The sequence below is a fragment of the Physcomitrium patens genome, chromosome 25 (genome assembly GCF_059467195.1).
Source record: "Physcomitrium patens ecotype Gransden chromosome 25, ASM5946719v1, whole genome shotgun sequence".
Taxonomy (NCBI): domain Eukaryota; kingdom Viridiplantae; phylum Streptophyta; class Bryopsida; order Funariales; family Funariaceae; genus Physcomitrium; species Physcomitrium patens.
In genome coordinates this window covers 5,519,526-5,545,106 of record NC_143434.1, presented here as the reverse complement: position 1 = coordinate 5,545,106, position 25,581 = coordinate 5,519,526, and the positions used below count along the sequence as shown (strand labels likewise).

The following is a 25,581-nucleotide window of genomic DNA, read 5'->3' as shown; positions in this document are numbered from 1 at the left end:
GTTACTGTCATCTCATTATTCACTTTCATTAGGGTTTAAATAATTCCTCTAATACGAATGAAAGTCGTCTCAATGGCACGCTCAACTCGTATTCTCATTCATCCATCAGATGCGAACGAACAGAACAAATAGCAAATGAAATATGATATCATCCGAAATTTTCATCCAACAAACTCGCTTGCTGAAGCCGAGGCAGTTCACTAAACCCTAATTGTGCCGGAGAAGGGACAGAGCGAGGGTTTTACAGCGGAGGGGTTTGTAGGGGTGTGAGGAGGAGCCTCAGGGAGAATCAAGCCGTTGCAAAGGGTCTTGGAGTTGCTGCAGCCGCGGTCACAATGGGGAGATCTCGAAGAGCGTTCAAGAAAAGCAATCCCACAGTGCGCGTTGGCTTGCCCAAGCGCAAGAATCCCAAGTCCCTTACCCCCGAGACTCTCACGTTTCCAGGAACCGACTCGAAGTAATTCTCTCCTTGAACTTCGATTCGGCGTGCTCGTCACGGTTGTTTAGGGCTTTCGTAGTTTCGATTTGGTAGCTCCAAGTTAGAATTCGCTGTCTCTGTAATTCGATTTGATTTTGTTGATGCCGGTGTTTTTAGTTTAGCTGCATTAATTCTGGGACTAGGTTTTTACAACTGATGCGGCGTGGAGAGTTAATGTTCCTAAATTTTAAATTAGGATTACCTTAGCTTGTTTTAAGCACTTGATAGTTCCACGAAGGATTGTGCTTATCTGTGCAGCTGAACTCTTATTTTACCTTGTGAGTTCTTATAGGTGTTTGCATTGCTATGACTGTCTACTATAGCTTTTTCCCTTTGAATGAAAAATTCCTGACTATTAAGAGTGTTCTGGGACAGGTTGCAGTGGGATGGAAAAGCTTCTCTACTTGAAAATTACAAGTCGATGGGCATTTTGGCGAATCCTAATGTTGTGGGAGCACGATCTGGTACACGTCACGTTGTACAGCTAGTGAGCTTGCAGAAGCCGTTGTCAGATGACGGTAGTGAGGTTTATGGTAGCGATGACGAGCCTGATGGTAAGCTCTTGCCCTTATCTAATGTCGTTAGGATGATTCTTTATTTCTCTGTATTATTGGAATAGCAAGGTTTGTGTATGTGGCTGTAGAACTGTGAGGGAGCGCTGTTCTGGCAGAGCATATAAGATGTGGATTCATAAGCGAATGAGGTTTGAGTCGGTTACCTTGCTTGATTTTGGGAAGGTTAGCGAGATTGGACCAGAAAATTGTCCTTGTGGTTTTTGAACACTTCTCGTCGTATCAATGGTTTCTAGTAGGGTGCCTCTTAAAGCTAACCTGTATTCCTTACTTTCGGACTTCCCACAGATGTGAAATCTGTTCTTCACAAAAAGAGAAAAGACGGAAAGAAAGCACCTCTTCAGAGACTAACAACAATGCAAAGGGTTTACATTAGTCGACTTATTTTGAAACATGGAGATGACTACGTGGTGAGTTATCTCTCTTGATCCAGTTTGTGCATGGTTCGAACCTATGATATTTTTGTAGCTACGTGAAATAGTTGTCTTGGCTAGCATAGTTCTTATCCTCGCACCTGTTCTCTTTCTTTCAAGTCGTATAAACGGGTTTCAACAATTTTGGTTATGTTTCGCAGGCAATGTCGAAGGACATGAAGTTGAATAAGATGCAGCACCCACCTGGAGCACTTGGTCAGTTATGTGAACGGTTTCAGAAGTACGAGAAACTGGCGGACTACACTGAAAAAGTAGACAGTGCCCAGCAATAAAAGAAGTGTTGCTGATCAAATTATTTTTGCATTGGCGTGTATATCAGCATGATTGTTTTTTTACATCGCTACTGGTGCAAGCCGTTTTTGTGTTACGTCTTGGGTAGCATTGCATGGACATGATTTCAGACACCATCGAATGAAGTTTATCAAGTGAAGGGGCGAGTTTTGTGCAACTCTCACGAATGCGGGTGGCACGAGATTATCAATCTGTAACCTCAGTGCAAATTCACTATGGAGCAGAAAGTTCATACTGCAAGTTTTGATAGCTGATGGCTGTAAACGCACGTAGAGTAAGTATTGGCATGTTTTCTTGCACACTTGATATTCAAGTAAAACGGTTTTTCTATCATACTCGTCAGCATGTACTCACTGAATAAAAGAGCGATGAACATGAGTTTTCGTTTATCAGGTGGCGTGGTAGGAAGAGATGATTTTTTTTCCTGATAGTTTCTGAAAAAAATATTTAAAAGTAGCATGATGAGTATCAAATCATGTTTTCTATTAGTTCGATTGTAACAAAGATGGACGTCTGCACAGGCTCAACATGGTGTTCTGCTTCATTCACGTTTTCGTAGTCACTCCTGCTGATTCTCGAAAGTACACGTAGTGATTTTTTTTTTTTTGTTGACATGGTTTTATCTCCTTGAAAAGAATGAATCTGTATAGCAGATTATCTCGTTTTTTAATTAATGATTTGCAAATAATTAAAGGCTTGCATTGATGCAAATAAGTTATGCTTACTTTTGAATCTATTATGTCAAGCCATTTCCCCTCTTCATTTTCATAGCACACACACCACATATTTCAGGCAACCTTGGTACAAATTTATGTTTGAGTATTGCATAATAAGAAATTTTAAATTGTAGTCCTAATTCCTTATACTACTAAGCCTACCCACATGAAGTAAATATATAGATGGAAAAAAATATATATATATCATTTTATCAATATAAGAATGGATTTATATGCTAGATATTAAGAGAGAAGTCAAAAAGATTATCGTCAGTAATCTAAGACTATCTAACATTATTTGTTTATTGTGCCAAAAAAGTAAATAGTAAGCAAAAGATGTGGATCTATTATTTTCTAAGTCTAATATAAGACTAAAACTACAAAGAACACAAATTGTATTGTATTGTATTTTTTTTTTTTTTTTTTTTCATTTAGGAATTAATATAAATACATTTGCTTATTAAATTAACTTTTAAGTTTTTTTCCTCCAAGTAAATAAATTTACAAATGATTTTTTTATAACTGGAATTTATAATTCTTCATTTTCCATTAGAGAAAGATATAAATATAATTTATATTCTAATCTTACTCTACTATTGATGATAAACATATTAATCAAGTTGTCATCAACACATATGTTTTTATTTTACATTTATTTTATTTTTTATATTTGTGAATTAAAATAAATGTCTAAATGTTTCAATTCATCTTTAAAAACAATCTAGGATATCTTGCCACATGCTTTCGAAAATCAAAATTTTCAACTTAAAATCATTGATTGGATAATTTATTCTCATATGTGGTTTTTGGAATCATTAAAATGTTATCTGAAATAAATTTGAGCAAAATAAACACAACTTGACTACATAAACACTTCATAAACTTTATAAGAATTATTTATAACTTATTGTATAGTTTTATTTATTATTATTTTTTTCTTCCATAGATTTTGTAATCTATATAAAAGAGAGTTATAAGTCTCTAATCATTAAAATTTAACCTCTTACCATTTTTGAGTAAGAAATGTATATGTATATATTTAATAAGATGTTTTTGTATATAGTCTTTTTTATAATAGCAAAAGTAGTCATCTTTGATAATATTCTTGAATTCAATATATATATATATATATATAGATTTACTTGATGTAAACTTTTTTTTTGTAAACTATACTTTTGATTGTTTGATTTGATTTCCTAGTAATTATAAGTTTAATAAGATTATAGTTCATATTATAGTTAATTTATCGAAAATTCCTACTTATGAATAATTATAAAAATTATTAATCTTCTTCAAACCACGTAGATTTATTTATTTATCTATATTTTTAATTACCATAAAAATAATAAAAATAGTATTTTATTCTATTTGGTTATTTGCCTTATTTTATTGGTTGTAATAATTTTATTATTTTCGACATATTTTTTTATTAAAATTAAAAATAATTTAAAGCATAAAACTCTACAAGTTGTCCGCTTTATTCAAGATTGTATTCTTTGTGCTTCTTGCCTTTAATTTTATAACATTCCTAATTCTACTTGATTTTGTTTTGATAATTATCATATGAATATTGAGTATCTAATGAAAGAGTTAGGTGTTTTTTTTTTTTTTTTTTTTTTTTTTCTTTTGTACTTTCTTTGGTGTATAATTTCTTTTGAATCTTGGACTTATCTTTTTCTTTTTTCTTTTTTCTTTTTTCTTTTGTACTTTCTTTGGTGTATAATTTCTTTTGAATCTTGGACTTATCTTTTTCTTTTCTTTTCTTTTTTTTTTCTTTTGTACTTTCTTTGGTGTATAATTTCTTTTGAATCTTGGACTTATCTTTTTCTTTTTTTTTTCTTTTTTTTTTCTTTTGTACTTTCTTTGGTGTATAATTTCTTTTGAATCTTGGACTTATCTTGGTATTTGCAAAAACATTTATAGAGTTTAACAAATTCTTTGATTATGCTTCCAAAAACATCCTCCATGACAATCTGAAAACTAAAAGTTGAAGACTTCAACTTAAAACCTATAATTCTTAAAATAATGAAAGTTTATTTTTATGCAGATCATCAAGGTAGAATATTATAGATATTAATAGATGTTTTTTGTAAATTTTTTAATTTGATAACATTGCATTTATTTATTTATTTATTTATTTATTTTCTAATTCTACATTTTAAGATTTTTTTTTTTTTTTTTTTTTTTTTGTGTAGATGCATCAATTTTAAATTTATCTAGTTTTTTTTTCAAAACCGTGACTTTATATTTTTTATTATTTAAAAATAATCTAAGATATTTTTCTAACAAAAATTCAATCACCTAAGTAAATGTTAGATTTTAATAAGCTCTATGTATTTCCTCTATTCCTGACAAGTACCTTTGTGCTATTCACAGACTTATCTTTAAAGTTTTCAATCACGACATAATCTACATCCACAATCCATCAAAAAGTTGTTTAGTAAAATATCTCTAATTTGATCATATCTTAAATTTTTTTAAAAGTTATATATATAAATATATATATATATATATATATATATATATATCTATAAAGAACTTTAAATATATGTGTATCTATATCTATATATATATATATATGTATATATACATATTTTTTCTTTAGATATATTTTTCATTACATACTTTGTATCTAAAACGAAGATGTTTATATAAGATGAAATAAGAATAAATTTATATTTTCCGTTTAATCCATTAAAAATCTTTGTGTACCAAGGATCTACCTTTATGATGAAAAACAAGTAAATTATACATCTTGCTGTAATAATCTTCCTACTTCTTAAATTTGCTCTTATAACAACGGTTGTAATTTGAGCTTAATAAAATATTACATCTAAGTTGGATATTATGTAAATAGCTATGTAAAAGACTTCTCCAAAGTAGTTACAAGTATTTAATTTTTAGACAAAAAATAAATAAAAATAGGAGATTTATTTTTGTAAATATATACATATATACTTCTATTTTTTTCAATGGTTTTTTTAATCTAAATTTCCAACTTCCTATCTTCACTAAAATTTAATGTCAAACCATTTATTATTGTTATTATTATTATTATTATTATTTTGTATTTTGACATTTTCCCATAATATCTTTTATACTGGTTGCCACACGTAAGACAACTCTTAAAAACTCACGAGATGAACTTTTTAATGTAATTTATATGGTAATTTTAATGGCTTCATTACCTTCATTGCTCCAATATTTTCATTAGTTTTTAGATTTCATCGTACTTTCTGATTGATATTGAGACTCCATGAATAGAATCTACACATTCTTGTTATACTTTGTTATGATTATTTTGCCAATGATTATTTTTATTAATTATTTAAATAAATATTAAATATTAATATCACTTTTTAGTATTCTTATTATGTTATTTAAATCTATCATTAAATTATTTTAATTAATCAAACTATAATTCAAATTAAATTAAGTAGGAATTCCCTCTTTTTTTAACTAAAATTATGAATATATTTTTGAAAAAATAATTAATCCGTTTTTAAATTATATTCTAATTTGTTACAATTTATTATACTTTGGAATACATTAAAAAACTATAGAAGTTTCTAAAAAAATCCAAAAAAATAATCCTATCAAATATAAGTTTAAGTTTAGTAGAATATAGATACTTCATCTATTTGTATTCGAAAAATAATTTATGATTTTAAGCTAGTTTGTATTTAATATTTTTATTGCTCTTTCTAAATCTTATGTGTTTATAATAATAAACATAAAATTTTAATGTATTAGATACCCTACTTCTATCCAAATCCTAAAAACTTTGTCCACATAAGTTGACATTGTATATTCCTACTCAAATCCAAAAAGTTTGAAATCCCAATTTTTTTTGCTCAATTGTGAATTTTTTTAAATTCTTTAGTTATTGTCACTTTAATTCTTCTTGTATCTACTTGCACTATATTGTATCTATATTGCACCTCAAACATAACCAAAGTCCTCAAATCTTTTTAGAACACAACTAAAGTTATACTTATAATAACAATACCTTCTGCATTGTCACTTAACTTTTACAATTTATGAAGCTCTCCAAAACCTTGCACAAGGACAAAAGATTTGGTTTCTTATGGCTATGATTCATTGTATTTATAGAGTTTCCTATATTTTTCTATCATTTTAATATATGTATTTAATTCTTTATGATTAAAATAAATATATCAAATAGAATATTGAAAAAAAAAATTCAATACAACTACCACTTTAAAATTATATATATATATATAGAACAACTTAGAGATGATAATCCAATGAGATAAATTAAAGGAGACAAAAACTATCTCTAATTGGCTATATATCTTATTGTCTTCATCAAAAGTGAAACAAAAGTGAAGTAATAACTCAACTTTTGATCAATCACAGATCAAGATCTGCATGCAATTGTTGTAGATTGCCAAGAGTAATACTACAAGATTACTAGGCATGGAGCTTAGAAGCACCATAATGTGGAACAACATAGAACATAAGGCAACATAAGGCAACATGGAGTTTCATGTCATATGAAGCTTCAAAAAAAAAGTTAATTTACAACACATAGTTTACAATGTTTTTATTGTGGCCAAAGATATAGGTTTCCACTATTGTATATATCTATATATATACATATCTAAACATTGGTAGAAAATATGATATTAAATCTTTGTACACCTGTTGTACAACACATAGATCACATAATTGAATTTGCCTTGAAATTAGCCCCCCTTTGTCTTTACCCATACTAACTGATCCTTTATTTATTTATTTAAGTGGCCAGGCCCGAAAACAAAACACATCCATCTCACAGACCATCCACCCGTACAAATCCATCCACAACACATTCATCCAAAACAATCGTACCCCTATTAATCACGCAGGTATCCTGACACACACAAACCACCCCACCCCCACCCCACGTCCACGTCAGAAATAGCGTGCACCGGGTGCCCAGCTGAACAACCAACGAAAATGCGCCACCTGGAGTATCCATGTCACACGTGGCCTTAGCCCCGTACTCTCGCCGCCAAAAAGTGAAAGACAAAAGCTAAAGTAACCCAAAAAGTAACAAATACCCAGACACGAAGCGGTAATCCGAGGCAAGCAGCGGCGGCGAGAAGGAAAGGGGGGAGAGTGCTGAAACCGCGATGGGATATTGCGAGGAGGAGAGAGGGTGGCGACGAATTCGGAAGAATGGTGCGATGGAATTCGCATGGCAATTGTAGCGCGACGTGATCGAATGGGGTGGGGACTGTCGCGGGCGAGCGAGGGAGGGAGGCGAGGGAGGGAGTGCAGAGGTGTGGGCTTCTCCGCCAGGTTCGTCACTGGGTTGGGTCAACCATCCCGCAATTCCTTGGTTTTCGTGGAAAGCGCGCAGTGGGTGATTGACGCGTTGATCGATGGATTCGTGAGGTGGGTCTGAGAATCGGAGGGTGCAATTGGGGCCATGTCCAGCAGCCGGTCGTCTCCGTGTGGAGATCACGGATCGGTTGTTGTAGTAGCAAGGTTGGGGTGTAAGGTGAGGGAGAGGGATAGAGGGTGAGTAGCGCCGACCATCTTTGACATCCGTTACTCTATCGCCATGGCTAATTTGGATAATTAGAGAGAAAAATCGAAGAAAAAGAAGAAGAAGCAGTGAGGTTAAGAGGATCGGTGCTCTAGCAAGCATTCCGCACAGCAGAACGAGTTTCGAGTAAAGTGGTTGATTTTTGAGTGTTTTGAGTGTGTGATTATAGACACTGGGTTTTGATTCCGCGTGGAGCTTTGATGTGCAGTGAGTCCTGTGCTTGCTAAAGTGTGTTTCATCGCTTGTGGAAGTTCTATCTTTGGTTCTTGCAGTTGAGGGTCGGAGTTGATCAATTGGACGCTGCCCTTAGTGGAGTTGATCTCTGCCAGGGTCACCTATTTACGGTGTTGCGAACAAGTTTAGCAGTGAATTTTGCTCTCGTATCGTTGTTTTGGGGCTCTAGACTAGTTTTAGACTGGTTAAGACTGTTGTGAGCTAGACCGTTTTGGTAGCGTCAAGATCGTTTTTGTTTTTTGAACACAAGAAGGATCCAAGATGGGGTGGTTTGACAAATGGTTGGGTGCCGAACCTGGGTCAAGTTATCGTTACGATCAAGGATTTGAATATCCTAGACCGGAGTACATGCCACGACAGAGTTCTGGAGGTTGGCACGGCCCCAATATTTTTGATGTAAGCATCTTCTGTTCTGGCTGTCTTTTGTGCATCTCGAGTGTATTTTCCTGTTTGGGAACTTTATAATCTTAAAGATTTACCATGAATTGCTCAAAATTATGTTACAGAACTTGGTGTTGAATGCTTCTGTTGATGGTTTTTTGACAGGATGCAAGACCAATTGGTGTAGGGAGCTCTTATTCCAACGATCGGCATGGTTATGATAGGCATCATGAATTGAGACCGCCTAAATATGACAGGCCTTCGTATGAACGTGGCGAACCCTCTTCAGAAGAGACTGACAGAGCTATCGCTATTGCTCTGTCTGAAGATGAATACCAAAGTGCTAGTGAGTGTCATGATGCGTTATACGTTTTGGTTGTGTTTGTGTTTTGCACCCCCCCCCCCCCCCGCCCCCCCAATCTCCTAATTCACATGTGATCTGTTCACTTGGATTGATTTCATCAATTCATCAAATAGTTTTTTTTAATTGATCCTTATCAAGTTAAGATTAGGCTGCCAACGACATTATCTAGGAACAACTTGCTGTAATTGTTTTAAAATTTTACCCAGTTGAAACTTGTGAATTTTTATTAGCTTTCCAGATGATAGTATGTACGTGATAGGGGTGCTACATAGTTCTACCCAGAGGTTCTGGTTCCTGCACGGAATCGGGTTTTAACGTGGTGGTTTAGCGCGTGCATTCTCTTGTTTTAGGACTTGGAATAAATTACCGTAATGACTTGAGCACTTTCTCGTTTTGGAATTTCATGTAGAAGTTCTCTGCCTCGATTGGAAGTGCAGTTTATAGGATTTGAACGTGGGGTTCCTTATACCGGCCAAGCTTGTGCCCGGATTGTTTGCTTGTTCGAACTGATGCTAGGTCCACTAAATCATTTTTTCCAGAATCTGATATTCCATGTGTTCATTTATCAGAAAGAGGCGGACGGCCTGTAAACAACTTGGATGAAGACGAGCAACTGGCAAGAGCTATGCAGGAGAGCTTGAATTTCGGGCACCGCGACCCTTACGCTTATTCTTCCTCTTACGCCCCTCCTCCATCTAGGTACGTATGATAATTCGATCATATCAAGTTTGGTCCGTCGGTATTTGAGTATACATGTACATATAAAGGAGCACAAAAAATTTCAATTTACTGTTACGCCACGGGTGATTCTATTTACTTATCGATCTTTCTGGTTGCAATTGGGTGAAATTAAAGGTTATTTCTAATCGTTTTTGGTGTGCTGCAGATCGAGTGGTATGAATGTTTGTGCCGGATGTGGTGAATCACTAGGTTTTGGGCGCTTCTTAAGTTGCTTGGGCAAAAACTGGCACCCAAATTGCTTTTGTTGCAAAAAATGCAATAATGCAATAGCAGAACGCGAGGTATTTGCTTTTAGACTTTCTTGTGGTACTCTAGTGCCCTTTACATCATCCATCAGATTCAAACATTGTCAAAGCTGCTGCCATTTGATAGCGATTAAGTTCTAAAGGAAGGTGTTATAGCTGAGAATACAAACCCATTCGAACTCAGTTGCTCTGTCTTTCCTTATTGGATGCTAAGATGAGGGTAAACTCCTAACCGTGGTCTCTTTTTTAACTCAGTTCTCAGTTCAGGGAAATGAAGCTTATCATCGGGAATGTTACAAGGAAATTTTCCATCCCAAGTGTGAGGTTTGCAACCATTTTGTAAGTGCTTCTCATTCATGTGACTTTTCTTCTAGATTAACTTAAAACCAATACTACCCATTTCAACATTACGTAATGTCATGAGTGTGATATTGATTCACTGTTTATGATGATGGTATCTGGCGATGCGGATAGACGCTCCTGCTCTTCAGCATTTTAGGCTTGTTGTCTAGTGCCACATCACAATGACTTCCGTTTTCATTCGCAGATCCCAACAAATCCAGCTGGACTTATAGAATACCGATCACATCCATTCTGGAATCAAAAGTACTGTCCAAGACATGAGAGAGATGGCACACCTCGTTGCTGTAGTTGTGATCGTATCGAGGTAAGGCTGTGTGGGCCGACGTTGATTGTGTACTTCTTGAAGACAAACATGACTCCTTGAGAATGCTTACCAAGAATTATGACCATAGAAGGACCGTAATTTAAAAAACTTGTGCGTCACAAGAAATTGCAAATTCATCAAATAGTCTGTTTGAGAGAGAAAATCTTGCAGCTGGTACTTGTGCACTTCTTGCTGTACACTTTTGCAAAATTGTAATAACATGTCAAATCCTTACACAATATGCGTGCTGGATGTAGACTGGGGAGCCAGGGACATACATTTCATTGGCTCAAATAACTGGAGCTCAAGGATCACTGGCGGATGATCGTAAGGTCTGTCTAGAATGTTACGATACAATAGTGGTGGATAACCAGGCCTGCCAACCCTTGTACCGAGAAATTCTGAAGTATTACAGGAGCATCAATATGCCGATCGCGCAGGAGATTCCTATGCTTTTGGTTGCACGAAGCGCACTCAATGCAGCACGGGACGGCGAGAAAGATGTAAGCGGGTATTCATGCTTGCGTTGTGGACAAAATGTCCCTTCGCAATAGAATTTTCCATTGAACGAGTCTTAATTTCATATTTCTGTTGCTTGTTAGTATCTATACTATGATATTTTTGCAACCACTATCTTAACAGCACAGAAAATGCTAAACTTAGATCACGTGTGGGTTTTGCATAGATCATAGTAAACATCTTGGTATTTAAGGAGGAATTATAAGGAATGAAAAGTGACTTGATTACGATTTCTTGTGGCAGGGACACACTCATAATGCGGAAACACGAGGGTTATGTCTTTCTGAGGAACAAACAATAACCACGGTGAGATCCACAAACGCTGTTTTTCAATGTTTTGGGCTTTGTTCATAACGCAACTTGAAACATTAACACTAAAAAGGATATAAAATTTAAGATCAATGTGGATCAATTAAAGCTTTAGCAATATGTGTGTCGAGACTTTTCATGACAAGATCACGTATCATGACTTTTCTCGTCTCGTGGCCCACGCATTAATATGTTGTACCCCTGACTTATTGTAAACAGGTATATGGGGGAGGAAAATCGAGAAACCCAATGAGATATTTGCGGACTGAAAAGCAGAAACTAACTCGTCATTGTGAGGTCACTGCCATACTTGTTCTGTATGGACTTCCTAGGTAAGTTCCCTTGTCTGATGATATATATATATATATATATATATAATTATGTTATCGAGATTCGTTATCCTTGCCAATTTATGCTATTGTTCACCTACCTAGCTGCATGTAAAATGCCACTGCAGTTTGTTCCCAATTTTTCTGTTCATTTCCCATCGTTGTTTACTGATCGGGGGTTGTTTGAATTCTGCAGACTGCTCACAGGGTCTATCTTGGCTCACGAACTTATGCATGCTTGGATTCGTCTGCAAGGTAATATTAAAATCGGTAACATTTTAAGTTGATATTAGTATTCTCAGTTCACTACCTACAGATATCTATGCTTTCAAGGGTGCTAATTTCTTCAGGTTGTGGCACTATTCTGATAAATCTGTGGTGCAAATTTGCTGCAGGAAATTTTCGCCCCATGGCCCCTCATGTTGAGGAGGGTATCTGCCAAGTCATGTCGCACATATGGTTGACAGCTGAACTTAAAAAATTGAAAGGTGCTAGATCATCTTCTAACAGTTCAGCTGCTATTGAAGCCCGGCTTGGTGAATTCTATTTACACCAAATATCCTCTGACTCATCGCCTGTTTATGGGGATGGATTCCGGCACGGGATGGCCGCTGTACAGCAATTTGGGCTTGAGCGCGTGCTTGATCATCTCCGTCTAACTGGTAACTTCCCTTTATAGCAAAATAGACCTTCCTTGAATTATTAATTGCAGATTTTCATTCTGAATTCCTCCTACTTGGAGATTATATGGGTGACGAATCTTTAGTTATTGTAATATATTTCAGAGGCAGTGCATAGTGCCGAAAAAATTGTGCGAATTTCGTAGTTGTGGGAACATTTTTTGCGTCCCCGCAGAGCTGCAATAACATAGTAGGACGTAAAGATGGAATTGAGCATGACGACTGGAGACTTGTTAATTCGATTGTTCAGTGAACGATATTCGATATTGAGATCTAGTATTTATCACTTTCTTGTCACAGATGTAACCTATTACCATTTTGTAATATTGAACTCCATTAAATTCTTTTTTAGGCTTTTTGAACTTGTCTTTTGGAGGATCTATATTTTTCAAGTCTGAAAATAGACTGGAACTAAACTAACCCCTAAAATAGGGAGTGATCTTCTTGATGTGAAAAGTCAAAGTTTGATTTCAAATTCATCTAGTCACTACAAACAATTCCTCACAATAAAAACACAATATATGTATTTTATGTAATTAATGTGAGCAATTCTTGTTTCTTTGTTTCACGACACTACTCTTGTTTTGGTTTAATCATATCCAAGCTTACATGTTGAAATTTTTTCTACAACTCCATTTAAAATAAGTGGCAAATATATGATGCACAAAGACCCTTCTCAAATAACACAACCACAAACAATTTAAAAGAGAAGATTGGACCATTTCAATAATGCATGCATTGGTGATGACAAAGACAACACATGTCAATTGATCAAAAAACAATTATTTGGATTGTGAGTCATCTTCACAATTCAAATAATACCCACAATTTGTCATTGTAGTTAATCTGGCAAGGGCCATTTGCATGGGGTTACGCACGTTGCAAGTTTGGTAGATTTAAAATGCATTTTCAATACTTAAAATTTGATGTAGTATTTCCCATCGTCTTGTCTAATTCAGAAGGGACGGAAAAACCCTTGTTTTTAGTTTTAACTCGATGCTGTGGAAACTCTTGGTATGGCCCAGATACCATCGCAAAAACAAATTGATGTTTTTTGCATGGAAATTTTGTACTGCTTCGACTTCAATTGCTGGACTTCAATTCGGCAAGAGGTTGGTCTCTCTAATTGCAAAGTATTTTTGAGAAGCATGGCTTGACGCAATTGAATCCTGGGGGGTGTGTGTGAGGGTATCTATAAGTTTGCATTGGAGTAGGTGCTGGAGGTGGAGGAACCTTTGTGAATTTGAAGCATCAGTTTACTCACCTGTGCCCACTTAATCCGAAGCCTTTCTGTTGTTTGGGTACTTAGGGGAAGTCTGAATGAAGCCTTTCGGATTGTAAGACAGGTTGAAGAAGCTTCCAAATAGGTTTCATGTACTGGGCATGGCTTCGAATTAGTTTGAGGCTTTGAGAGTTAATTAGTATTGCTTAGTTGCATTGATAGTCCCTTAGCGGTAGATTCTGAGGAGCGTTTGCTAAAACAAGTTAAAGAGACTGCCATGAACTTCTAGCATAATAAGCATATTAAATATCCCAAATGGCTACATTAGAAATGGTTTAAGCAGAGTCAGATCCAAGTTTTTCCCCTACTCTAGCAGAGTTTATTCAGCTCTCTCGTTTCAATCCTCGTCGTATTTGGCCAAATGTACACAGCCATTAGGAGACTGAGGACTACTATTTACATCTGAGAAATGATGTTTTACTCTAGGGGATTGCTACACTCAAATGCACAAAAAATGGGACTCGTACCTTGAAAACTTAAAAACTTGAGAAATTTCCCTCTCAGCCTCAGAAAATTTACAGCCCTTGTAGGACTCTGCACAATCAGGCGAGTCAGAGGACAGAACGAGAGGCTGGTGCCAATCCTAAATTTTACCACAGTTCTCATCTTTGCAAACTCTCCGCAAAAGTTATAATATACTCCACCATTTGGTCATCATACTGCGGCCCTTCCATCTCAAAATGCCCCGCACCTTGCACCAGCCGCTTCTCCACGCGACCCGCTGCAGTTTTCAATTTGCTTTCAAGCTGCTCAACACTTGTGAAGCCGTCATTTGTCCCCATAACGAACAGCTTCGGCTTCTGCGATTGCAGACAGACCTTGTTGTGGCGACCGAAGAGAACGGAAGACAGTATACCGAATGGGTAGCCTAGACTCACGTAGCCCACCACTTCTTTGAGTGTTTCAATTGCAGCTCCTGCAATAGGAGCCCCTGTGGCCAGAGCCACAACCAAAGAATTAAAACTAAAATTAAAATGTTAAAACCACGTGAATTTCTCATGATATAAAAGTGGAGATCCAATACGAAATTTCATGGCTTCATAGGTATTAGTTGGGTCTGAGTGCCTTCTCTAGTTCGGCTGAAGGTTTACATTACTTAGCAGTGATGGAAATTAATCAAAAGACGAAACGACGCAGAGAAATTTTCCAGACGACAAAACCCTCCACTCAAGCAAAGTATGAACGGGGAATGAAGAAAAAGCTTAAAGCAGTGATGGCTCTCCTGCTTTTTGCTGTCCCCACAAAGAAGAGTGTCCACACACACATTGCAATAGGTTCCCGAAGAACTGTGAAAACTTCTCCACTATGAGCCGCACTCAGATTGGATTCAGCATGCTCTGCAACCTGCTATTCGTAAAGAGAAAGAGAATCCGCTGTTGCACTGAAAGGAATGATTTCGAGGATGGAAAGATTGATACCAGCGGAGGAGCCGATGAGCACGATGGAACGGGCGAGGAAATGCTGAGAGACCCAACGGCACACGGCCACAACGTCTTGCACCTCCGCGGTGCCAGTCAAGGTTGGCTTTCCAGTGGACCCGCCGACACCTCGCAAGTCGAACGTGATGGTGGTGAAGCCTTTGGCAGCAAGACGGTACGCCATACCACGCATAAGCTCCTGGCATCCACCCATTTTGGAGTATTGGTGCACCAACACCATAACGACGGGCTTCTCCACCACGTTGGAAGTGGGTTTGAAAATCCTCACAGATAGCGACACGCCGCTAGTGGTCTCTAGTTGCATGGTCTCCATCATCGAAGCACTCGCATTAGAACATACAACCCCCCCCCCCCCTGCGTCCACAAATTTTCCTCACCCAGACGTCGTCCCAGTACGAATCAAACGGCATTCAAATCTACATCATTGTGGGCTGCGCACGGAAGATGCAAAAAAAAAAAAAAAAAAATTAATGCTAACACGGGTATCCTCTAAACCTACTCAACGTCGACTTCAAGCCTAGAATTCTATCATACGGCGAATCGATCTCATTTATGGCAATTCCTACACCTACACCCTTGCAATGATCCCTCAACATACACGGCATCCTAAAACCGAAACAGAATACCCAAATAGGTGCTGGCAGCACTCCAAGGACGAATTTGACCTCAGCATGGTTTGGTCCGACGTAGACATGAAAGGTGCTCGACTAGAAATTAAGCACATCGTCTCCGAGATATCTCAGTGCAGCGCGGGAAGAATCTGGGATTCAGCCTTGAAACGATATCCTATCAACGTCGAACTATGCACTTCCAAGAAGAGGTTGTGGTCACTGGTGACCGCCGCGTTCATTTCCCCGCGGGCCTCTCGACCTCGGCTCGCATCTCTCACACTTTGCATCGTCTCTCCACATCTGCTCGCTATCGATTCTGAGTCACTTCTATTTCCACAGCAAAGAAGTGAGGCAAACCTTCGTCGTTCTGACAACGCAGCGTGTCCGGAGGGCACATTCTTTCTCTGCTTCCCCTTGTTTTTTAAACTACCATGGCAATTCTCTCTTCAAAACATCGAATCAGTGACCGCGCAAGGAGGGTTTTCGAGAAACCACCGGATGAGTCACGCCCCCATCGCCTCTCACGCGGTACATCCGAATGCAGTCGTCTATTATTTTTATAGTTTTCCTTCGAATCTGTGTCATTGGCATTGCGATTCTGCGAGTGGCTGCGCATTTTATGTAAAAGAATAAAACGAGTATAGTCATCGTGGATGGGTTGTTGGTCACTCCGTGAACGAGCCTCAGTGCTTGTTGAAGTCTTAAAAAAAATGAGTTATGAAAATTCAGTGCCGACCTTGATAAATATCGTGTCTCTGGGCCACAAAACTGTCCGAGATTGCAATTGAGAGTTGCGGTGTTCGGAATATATATATATATATATATATATAACCATTTTAGGGTTGTGGTTTGCAATGGAATTGCGGTGATGGCAGAGGAAGGAATTTCTTCTTGTTTGTCAACACCATTGCAACCTGTGATTCCTACATTACTTAGATTTGTACAGTTTTTAATTGTCCAACTGAAGGTTTCAATAGTGAAGTTGGAGTTGGTTTGAATGTGTGTTTATTGGGAATGCATTCTTGTACATTTGGTTGTTGTTGATGGTTTATTGCTGTTCAAAGAGGTCGCAATTTCTGAGAGAGAACATTGGAAATTGCCTACTTTGGGGTGGATTCAATTGGTGTTACTGTTATTGCAAAGCTTTCAATTCAGGTGGGTTTCATTGCATTTAGCTAAGTGCTAGTTTAAAGCTATCATTCGTGAATTTAAATATTTATATTGTATACGTTTTGTGGGCTTTATCATTGCAATTTCATACTCAAACAATAGAGGAGTCGTGTTGTGGATCTCTGTCACTCTAGGATTCAAGGGCAAACATGAGGGTGTCTTATTGTTGTGCTGTCTATTTTTGGATATACAAACTATTTTGAGTAGAGTTTTTACATGTGTTGTGTCCAAGAATATGGGCCATCAATAATATCAATCCCTCAATCAAATTTCAAGGGGTAAGAATATTGTTAAATTTTTTAAGATTTAAGAATCATTAGGCAAATTTAGATTAAAATCTTCTTGTTTATGTTGTTATCATTGTTGTGTTATTAAACTCATATTTATTTATTGTTATTTTATGCATTTTTATATGAAACATTGTTAATGAATAATAAAATAATATTAATCATGGTTTGTAGTGAGTTGTTTAAAAAATACAAAAATACAAAAATCTAGTAAAATTTTGACAATAAATCGTTTGAACATTGTACTATGTATATATAAATTGTTGCAACATGCTTGAAATTTATAGAGTTGCAAGAAACTTTGTATGTTTCATAAAAAAAATGTTAGTAATAAAGCACAATCTTAAATATATTTTATAGTAAGGTGTAAAAATTTAATTATTTATAATTTGAGAAGTTATTATTGTAATTTAGGCAAGAGGTTTAAATGCAAATACATAAAAATAAATGTAGCATAATAAACTTGATCCAAAACTGTAATAAAACTCACAAGGTGCATTAAAATTGAAGTTCTAGAAACAAATTTGTCATATGAACCAACTATTAAGAAAGTCTTAACTTTGTCTAATAATATAATCAAACTTTAATTATACTAATAAGTTATATATTTAGTACATATTTTAATATATTACTTTGTTTATTAATATATTTTTAGTTTGAAATTAAAATCAATCATAAAGTAGAAAGATGTTTTAGATAAAACTTTCAACATGTTGTATATATATATATATATATATATATATATATTTCATTTTAATATTACTTATTAACAATATACAAATGCAAGTCATAGTTACCATGTTATTTTCATGCAAAATAATAATAACCAAGTGACAGTACTATAATCTTAACACTCATATCACATTTCTTTATGTATTATTAAAAAGAAATAATTAATGTTCAAGAAAATCATCATATATTTATCATAAATTCATAATCATAAAACAAATTTTATATCTTCAGTTTGTAACATCATGTTTTGCTTCGCATTTGTGATGAATATTGCCTTACTTTCTTTGTTATGTAAAATTAAACTTAAAATATATCCTTCTGAACTAATATTGTAAAAACTTATTATGCGACAACAACTACAAACGTTTTTAAACATTTCATATTATATAAAACTTTACAATCCCACAATATCAAACACATTCATAATTATTTTTCATTAATTTAGATGATGTTTTTTACCAAATCATGTTAATATTTCAACAGTGCATGGGATAGAAAGATATATATATATATATATATATATATAATTCGTATTTAAATAGTACTTCATACAACTCATTCTTTAAGGAGTTTACTAGTCCTGTGGTGATTACATTCTCACTCTATCTTAATACATTTGTTCTTTGCAGATTTTATTTTTTGCAATAACTTATTTAATGAAAATCATACTAGATTGCAAGATAATACTTAAATGGATTCTTGAAATGTATGAGACAAAAAGCGACTATATATTTTGACATTTAATTATACTAATTATGCTAGAGTACATAAATATAATAATTAAATATTCAATTGAAAATAATAATAAATTCATTTTTTAAAGAATAAGATCTTAAATTAATCTTAAATATTTCAACTACTTTATAAGTATGAATATATTTCACATCACATGTTTCGATGTGACTAGGATTTGATATGAGAGAAAAGTAAAGCTAAATATAAATAATTGTCACCAAGTATAGGACATCTCTTTTGGGATTTTATGCTCAAAGTTTTTAAGTTTTTATCTTTTGGCTTTTATAAAATATTAAAATAATATTAATATTAATATTAAATATAGGGGTTCAAAAGATATTCAGCACGTATTATATCATTTTTTTTAAATTAAATTATTTTAATGGTAAGCAGTAGAAAATACAAATTCAATGATCTGAAAAACACTCTGAATTTGTTGAACTTAAAATTTCAATATAAAATTAACATATAAATAAAAATATTATATCAAATTTATGTTTGTATAAATTATAAATTATAATTTAAGAAATTAATAATGAATGTGTTTAATTGAAATATGAATGCTTCACAATTACCATGAATACAAGTGTCAAATAACACTCTTGTGATATTTGACATGAACAAGAACCCATAATATGTGTAGGCACAAGGCTTTATATTTGCAAGTATTTATCACTAAATTTAATTAAAGTAATAATAACTTTACCCTACCAGATTGAAAAACACCACATATGTGATTTTATCATAAATTTTTAATTCAAAGTTCCTTTGATTCATGTAAATAATTTGAATTACTTCATATTTCTCTTGATCTAACCTATGCCAATTAATCAACGTGACTCTAGTTAACAATTTTTTGCATACTTTAAATACAGGTACTGAATTCAAAAATTCACAAAATGGGGTTTGAATTGGCAATTCTTTAACAATTCATTCATAAAAAAATATAAAATAAAAAGATATGCTCGAAATCTTGATCTATCAAGTTTAGACTTAGTAAAAGTAGGAATATCCAAATTATTCCAATTGTTGTGCAATCTATGAATATGGCATCCTTTGGACATTGTTCCCCATGGAGAATAATGACATCCTTTTTTTCACATCCATTCCCCGATGGCCCACAAAGCCATGGAAAAATTCTAGGGTTAGCCCCCTTACAAACAAACTCATGGGAAGAAACAAAAGACAGGCAAGCTTTTCTATGGGTCCAAAAGAACAAAACAGTAGTCCTTTGTCTTATGGGGGCTCTATAAAAACAAGCCAATACAGAATCTCAGTCTTCCTCCTACTCATAAAGCCCATTTTCTATAATAAATTTGCCAATTAGATGTGGCTCATGTTTAGGATGACATGGCAACAAAATTATAGTTGCGGATTCCTTGGTTCAAGTAATCAATTTGGTCATGTGAGGAGGTAACTTTGTGGAATCACTTGTCCATGACCAACTTTTTTTGTTTCAATTATATATATTTTTTTCTTATCTTATTGGAAGTATCACATTCATTTTGATTCCAGAGGTTATACTACAAGGTTTGTTAGTGTGATAGTTATCCTGCTAAAAGTCACACAAAAATGTTTCTATTATTATTTTTTTATAATTTTTTTCATGTTTTTATTAAAAACCAAAGTTTTCCATTATCTATGTGTGGATATGTGTGTGTATGTATATATATATATATATATATATATATTTGATGGGTTTTGATGCCATGAATTCATCTTGGATTGGGACAAAATCATATATTGCTGGAATTGGAATTGTAGTTTCCAGAAGTAGGGTCTAGAAGAAGAAAAAAAAACAATAAAACAAACAAATAAACAAACAAAACACACACATGCACATGCACAATGTTTGTTTACACATACTCATCAATGCTTCACAAGCTTATTTTTTTTTCATTTTTTTTTTTTTATTAATCTGACATATAAATCAAAAAATGTGATGTATCTTCTTAAACAAGTAATTTCACATAGTACTCTTCTATACCTCCCTCCCTCTCTCTATCTATGTGTGAATAGTATCAAAGATAAATCAATAAATTGTTTGCATGTGAGTGAAAAATTGAGACTTATTCATTTAATTATTTAAAAGTACTAAAATTCAAATCTTCTTTGAGTAGTTGTATGCTGAGCCTCAGTTTATGGACACTTCAATTTTCTTGCAACTAAAATTTACAATAATAAAATTCAGCAAAGGTGAAACAGGTTATATTTATTAATTTATCAAAATACCAGATGCATGGTTATTTTTCAAAATGTATCTGATACAATTACAAAAAAAAGAAATAAGAAAAAACCCAAAAATGAAAAAAAAAAAAACATTTTGAAAGTGTTTGAGTTTAAATAACCATGCACATCTATAAGTAGACAAAATTAAAACCTTATTTAAATGAACATGCAATTCAAAATCCAAGATTAAGAATTCATGAACAGATACCACAATAAATCTATAGAAGTCAATGAATAAATAAGTTATTATGTCAATTGATGTTATGAAACAACAACATTTCAAATATTGACAAAACCTTGATAATCCAAGTTTCCCCAATCCATTTGAACTCTCAACTCATGTCCTACTTTTAACATATTTTTTCATCCCAAATAGGAGGTTCTGATAACAGCTTCCAATGAGTGAGCTGGGAGGATGCCATAGTTCTGATAGTATAGCCTTGGTATGTGGAGTTCTGATAGTATAGCCTTGGTATGTGGAGTTCTGATAGCTAATGTGGTTCTGTTTGCTCAAACACATTCTAAGTTTTACATGGAAGTTGAACATCTTATCAGCTTTTAAATCCTCTGATTAGCCAAACATAAGAGCATGGGGAGGAGGAGCATGGATAAACAAGCATAAGGAAGGATGTGTGAAAGATTGCAATGCTCAATGGCACATGTTTCTACTAGTGTGTATATATATATATATATATATATATGCACACACTAGCAGAAACGTTTATGTATGTTTATATATTATATATATAAATATACATAAACATATATTAATTAGCAGAAACATTTATATATATATATATGTATATAAATGCAAATGTATGCACACTCACACTACATGGAATAGGTACTTAGTTTGATTCCTTAGAGCTCATAATCGGCAGAATTGAGGTGAAAATCTTGACAAGATTTAGGGTTGGTGTGGTGTGATTGCCTGTCCTTGTAAGTGAAATGACCAATGCCCAGCTTTTACCCCTCCTTTGGTACTTTTTTATTCTCCATTGTCTGCACCAGAATTCATGAGCTCAAGCTTCTCATGATGATCTGCTAAGTATGATTTTGAGAGTATTTACTAAATGGAGTTGAATCCACCCTTTAAACTGAAGTTGGGTTCAATTTTTATCACATTCGACTTGCTTTAAGAATAAAATGTAGTGAATGCGCTCAAGAGATTTAAATAAGTTAAGTTTGAATACAAATTAGGACAAGGGGATCCAATATTTTTTCCAATTACATTTTATTTATTAACCACAATGATACAATTTTCAACCCAGCTAATTCAAACTTTTTGGAAGATTGCTTCAATGCCAAACTTATGCAACAATATTTTTTTAGAGAAATAGGGTCAATTTGCCCTAATCAAATTCCCTTCTCAACAACTTGGCTCAGCATGAATTGAAACCTGATTCAAGGAAGGGTTTAGGGTTTGGTGTGCCAGGTTGAAGAGAAAACTCCAACAGCAAACCAAAATATCTCACTTCTAAGAATGAGTTCCTGCTTTTCTCATCCAGATAAAAAGCCATAAGTTCTCTTTTAAAATTGTCATACAGTTATTGGCCTATATATATACATATATGTGAAGAAGAAAAGAAAAAGACTATGACATATGTGGATCTGAGCACTACTTATGAAAAAAATTCTTAGCATAAAATTGAGCATTTTGGTGTGGTACTATATATTTTTCATGTAAGGTTATCTGGTAGGGTGCTCTAGCTTCAAAGCTTTTACTAAATAACATTACATAAAATTTTACCAACTAATAAATGTATGTATATATGTATGTACATTCATTCATACACACACATAAATACAAATGCACACACACACGAATACACATTTGCAAGTGTCTCTGCATCCACCATCACTTTTCCATTGTGGCATTGCCTTTAGTGGACAGATACCCAATTCAAACTTCTGAAACAGACTTATACTCCTCTGTGATGGTATTTACAATGAACATTGTTCTCTTGTGGTCTCAATTGATTGCAACAATTGGAATAGTGTTTATATTATTATTTTTACTTTTAAAAGTTAAAACTTGTGGTATCTGAGTGTTTACTATTAATGTTTGAATCTGAGGTGTTTTAAAACAAAAATTGTAGGAATGAAATATTAAAGTCCAATTTTAGAATAATTTTATGCATAATGGGTGGATTTAAATTCTACGAGTAGATTTCAAAATAACATTGCAGTTAAAACTGAAAAGAACAGAAATTGTTTGTTAGTTTGTTTTTTTGCAAGCTTTTTTATTCTGCTTTATTTAGGTGATATGAATCAAATAAACATGTCTTGATTTGACCCAAGTGTTGTAATGCAACATGGTGTATAAATTTGAATACCTTATTATAATAAATTTTACAATATGAAAATAGTATACATTTTCATCAAACTATCAGACACAATGTATTGTACTACTCATGTTATATTTCAAGTACAATCTTTCAAAGGATAAAAATTAAAACCTTCACTTCAAGTATGAATAAATGGGTTCTCCTTATTATAGAAACACTGAATACAAAATTATACATAACATAAAATATTTAAAACGTACCTGATTAACTTTTACATATCACGTTGTAAGTACTCAATTGATTATGGATGATTATATATATATATATATATATATATCCTTGTTGAAAATGCTTCACAAACAAGAGAAAAACTAGAGAAAAAGAACAAAGCAGAAGTGTGTATTTTGTCCACTTCTCTCTCTCCCTCTCTATATATATGTGTGTGTGTGTGTGTGTGAAACCCTTAACGTTCAACTTATTTATCACACACAAAACTTACACATCTATATGAAAATAGAAAACAAGAAAACAAACAAGACCAAAACCAAAAGATGACTTCATTAATCAACTTGACATGTATATTCCCTTACCAACCCATTGATTATGCTCTTCTCTTCACAAACATGAGCTCATAGTATGTAATAGGCACATAAATAAATCATATGTTAATATATGTATGAACCCACACCCACACCCACACCCACACAACAATTATGCCTCTTCCTTTGGTGAATCCAAAGCAAGGGAAGAGCAAGTGGTAACATGGGGAACCCATGACCATACCCCCAAAAATGCTTCTTAAAGTAATGTCTAACTTCAATCAATCAATCAACAAAACTGGATGAACTAGGGCCATTTCAAATGCACATTGACTCTCATGGTGGCCCACATGGTTGGTGCTTCATTCTCTCATGAAATCCCTTGAGCAACATGGTCACAAAAGTAAAGATAAAAAAAGAAAAAAGAAAAAAGAAAAAACATTGGTTTAGGGATGACTTTCATAGTTAGTCCCATGACCACTCTGGCTAGGTAGGAACATTCTTCTTTGTCTTCTTCTTCTTCTTTTCTAGTGTGTATTTCCTACTGTTCAAAAGCTTGGAGATTTTGTTGAATTCTCAATAATTGAGTCTTAAGAAAAAGTGAGTTAAAACGGACAAATTCTTTTGAGCTCTAATAGTCACAGATATGCAGATATGAATTGTGAATGAGAAAAACATTCTATAGAAGTGTTAAATGTTCGAGGAAGAAATAATCAAAGCAAATTTGTGATTTCAGTGTTATAATCCTTGTTTTGGTTTCCCAAGCAACCTAATTATCACTAGATATTGTTCTAGTAGTTTTTTGTGTTTGATTTAGTTTCCAAGGGATATATTTATATGTGCTGTTTATTTGACACTAGTACAATTGTTGGCCTTAAATTATCACAGAATCATTTTAAAACTTACAAAAATACCTCCCTTACAACTAAGAATCTAGCTGTAAGATGTTCTACATAACACCAACTAATAGCAGAATAAAAGTTCACAATTATTTTGTTTTCATAATTATTTTGTTCTCAAAATAAAGGTAAAAGAACGATCATGTGTGTATGGGAGTACATGCATAACAAATAGAGCAATTAGTTTTGCAAAAGAATAACACACATTGATAACTATTCTGTGTATGTATGAAAATATGTATATATTTATTTATACGAACAAGTAATTGTAGGTTTAGTAAGGATAATTTGTTTTGTAATAAATATTGTATGGATGCATTTTAAATGAGTAAAGTTTGTTGGTTTGCTAAACATTGATCATGAACTGAGTATCATTTTATGAAATTTTATCATGCATTCATTCATTCATTCATTGCCATACGTAGAAGATTTTAAAATACAGATGAATTCATTTATTTATATCTTCAACATATAGTATGTTGAGCAGTGGCTTATGTCTTTTCTAAGACTCATACCATTTGCTTCTAGGAAATGTGTTTCTAGTATCATGTCACAAACAATTAACAATTGCAAGGGACATTGAAAGGTCATCACAAGTTGTAGAGGATCACAAGGTAGAACTCCTGACATGGACTAATTGTTGCACTATTTATAGATTATGAAGTTATAAAATGATCCATGTGTGACTATTTAGATAAAAAGAAAAGAAAAATAAAAGGAAAAAAAGAAGGTGGGAATTCTGTTTAATGTTAAAGCAGTGTATAAGCTTATCACAAATCTTACATGATCAGCTAAAAATCCCGAAATTGGTCACCTACACAAATCCAAGTGCATTGTTTATAAAATGAAAATG

At 34.0% G+C, this 25,581-nt stretch overlaps 3 protein-coding genes across 3 annotated transcripts; 2 read left to right on the top strand and 1 right to left on the bottom strand.

Moving 5' to 3' along the window:
• Positions 1–226: 226 nt before the first annotated feature.
• LOC112277203 (uncharacterized) lies at positions 227–2,302 on the top strand. The gene is made up of 4 exons (XM_024509275.3): positions 227–457; positions 854–1,032; positions 1,339–1,460; positions 1,625–2,302. The coding sequence occupies exons 1-4, from the start codon at positions 336–338 to the stop codon at positions 1,754–1,756; spliced, it is 555 nt and encodes a 184-aa protein (XP_024365043.1). The 5' UTR covers positions 227–335; the 3' UTR covers positions 1,757–2,302.
• A 5,925-nt stretch (positions 2,303–8,227) lies between these two features.
• LOC112277368 (protein DA1) lies at positions 8,228–12,868 on the top strand. Its single transcript, XM_024509569.3, has 11 exons — positions 8,228–8,678; positions 8,829–9,009; positions 9,597–9,726; positions 9,914–10,049; positions 10,269–10,352; positions 10,561–10,680; positions 10,938–11,183; positions 11,443–11,505; positions 11,728–11,840; positions 12,034–12,092; positions 12,233–12,868. Exons 1-11 carry the CDS (start codon positions 8,544–8,546, stop codon positions 12,514–12,516), a joined length of 1,551 nt encoding a protein of 516 aa, XP_024365337.1. The 5' UTR covers positions 8,228–8,543; the 3' UTR covers positions 12,517–12,868.
• A 1,154-nt stretch (positions 12,869–14,022) lies between these two features.
• Positions 14,023–15,678, bottom strand: LOC112277369 (uncharacterized). Its single transcript, XM_024509570.3, has 2 exons — positions 15,218–15,678; positions 14,023–14,730 (listed from the first exon to the last, which is right to left on the bottom strand). Exons 1-2 carry the CDS (start codon positions 15,552–15,554, stop codon positions 14,402–14,404), a joined length of 666 nt encoding a protein of 221 aa, XP_024365338.1. The 5' UTR covers positions 15,555–15,678; the 3' UTR covers positions 14,023–14,401.
• Positions 15,679–25,581: the final 9,903 nt, after the last annotated feature.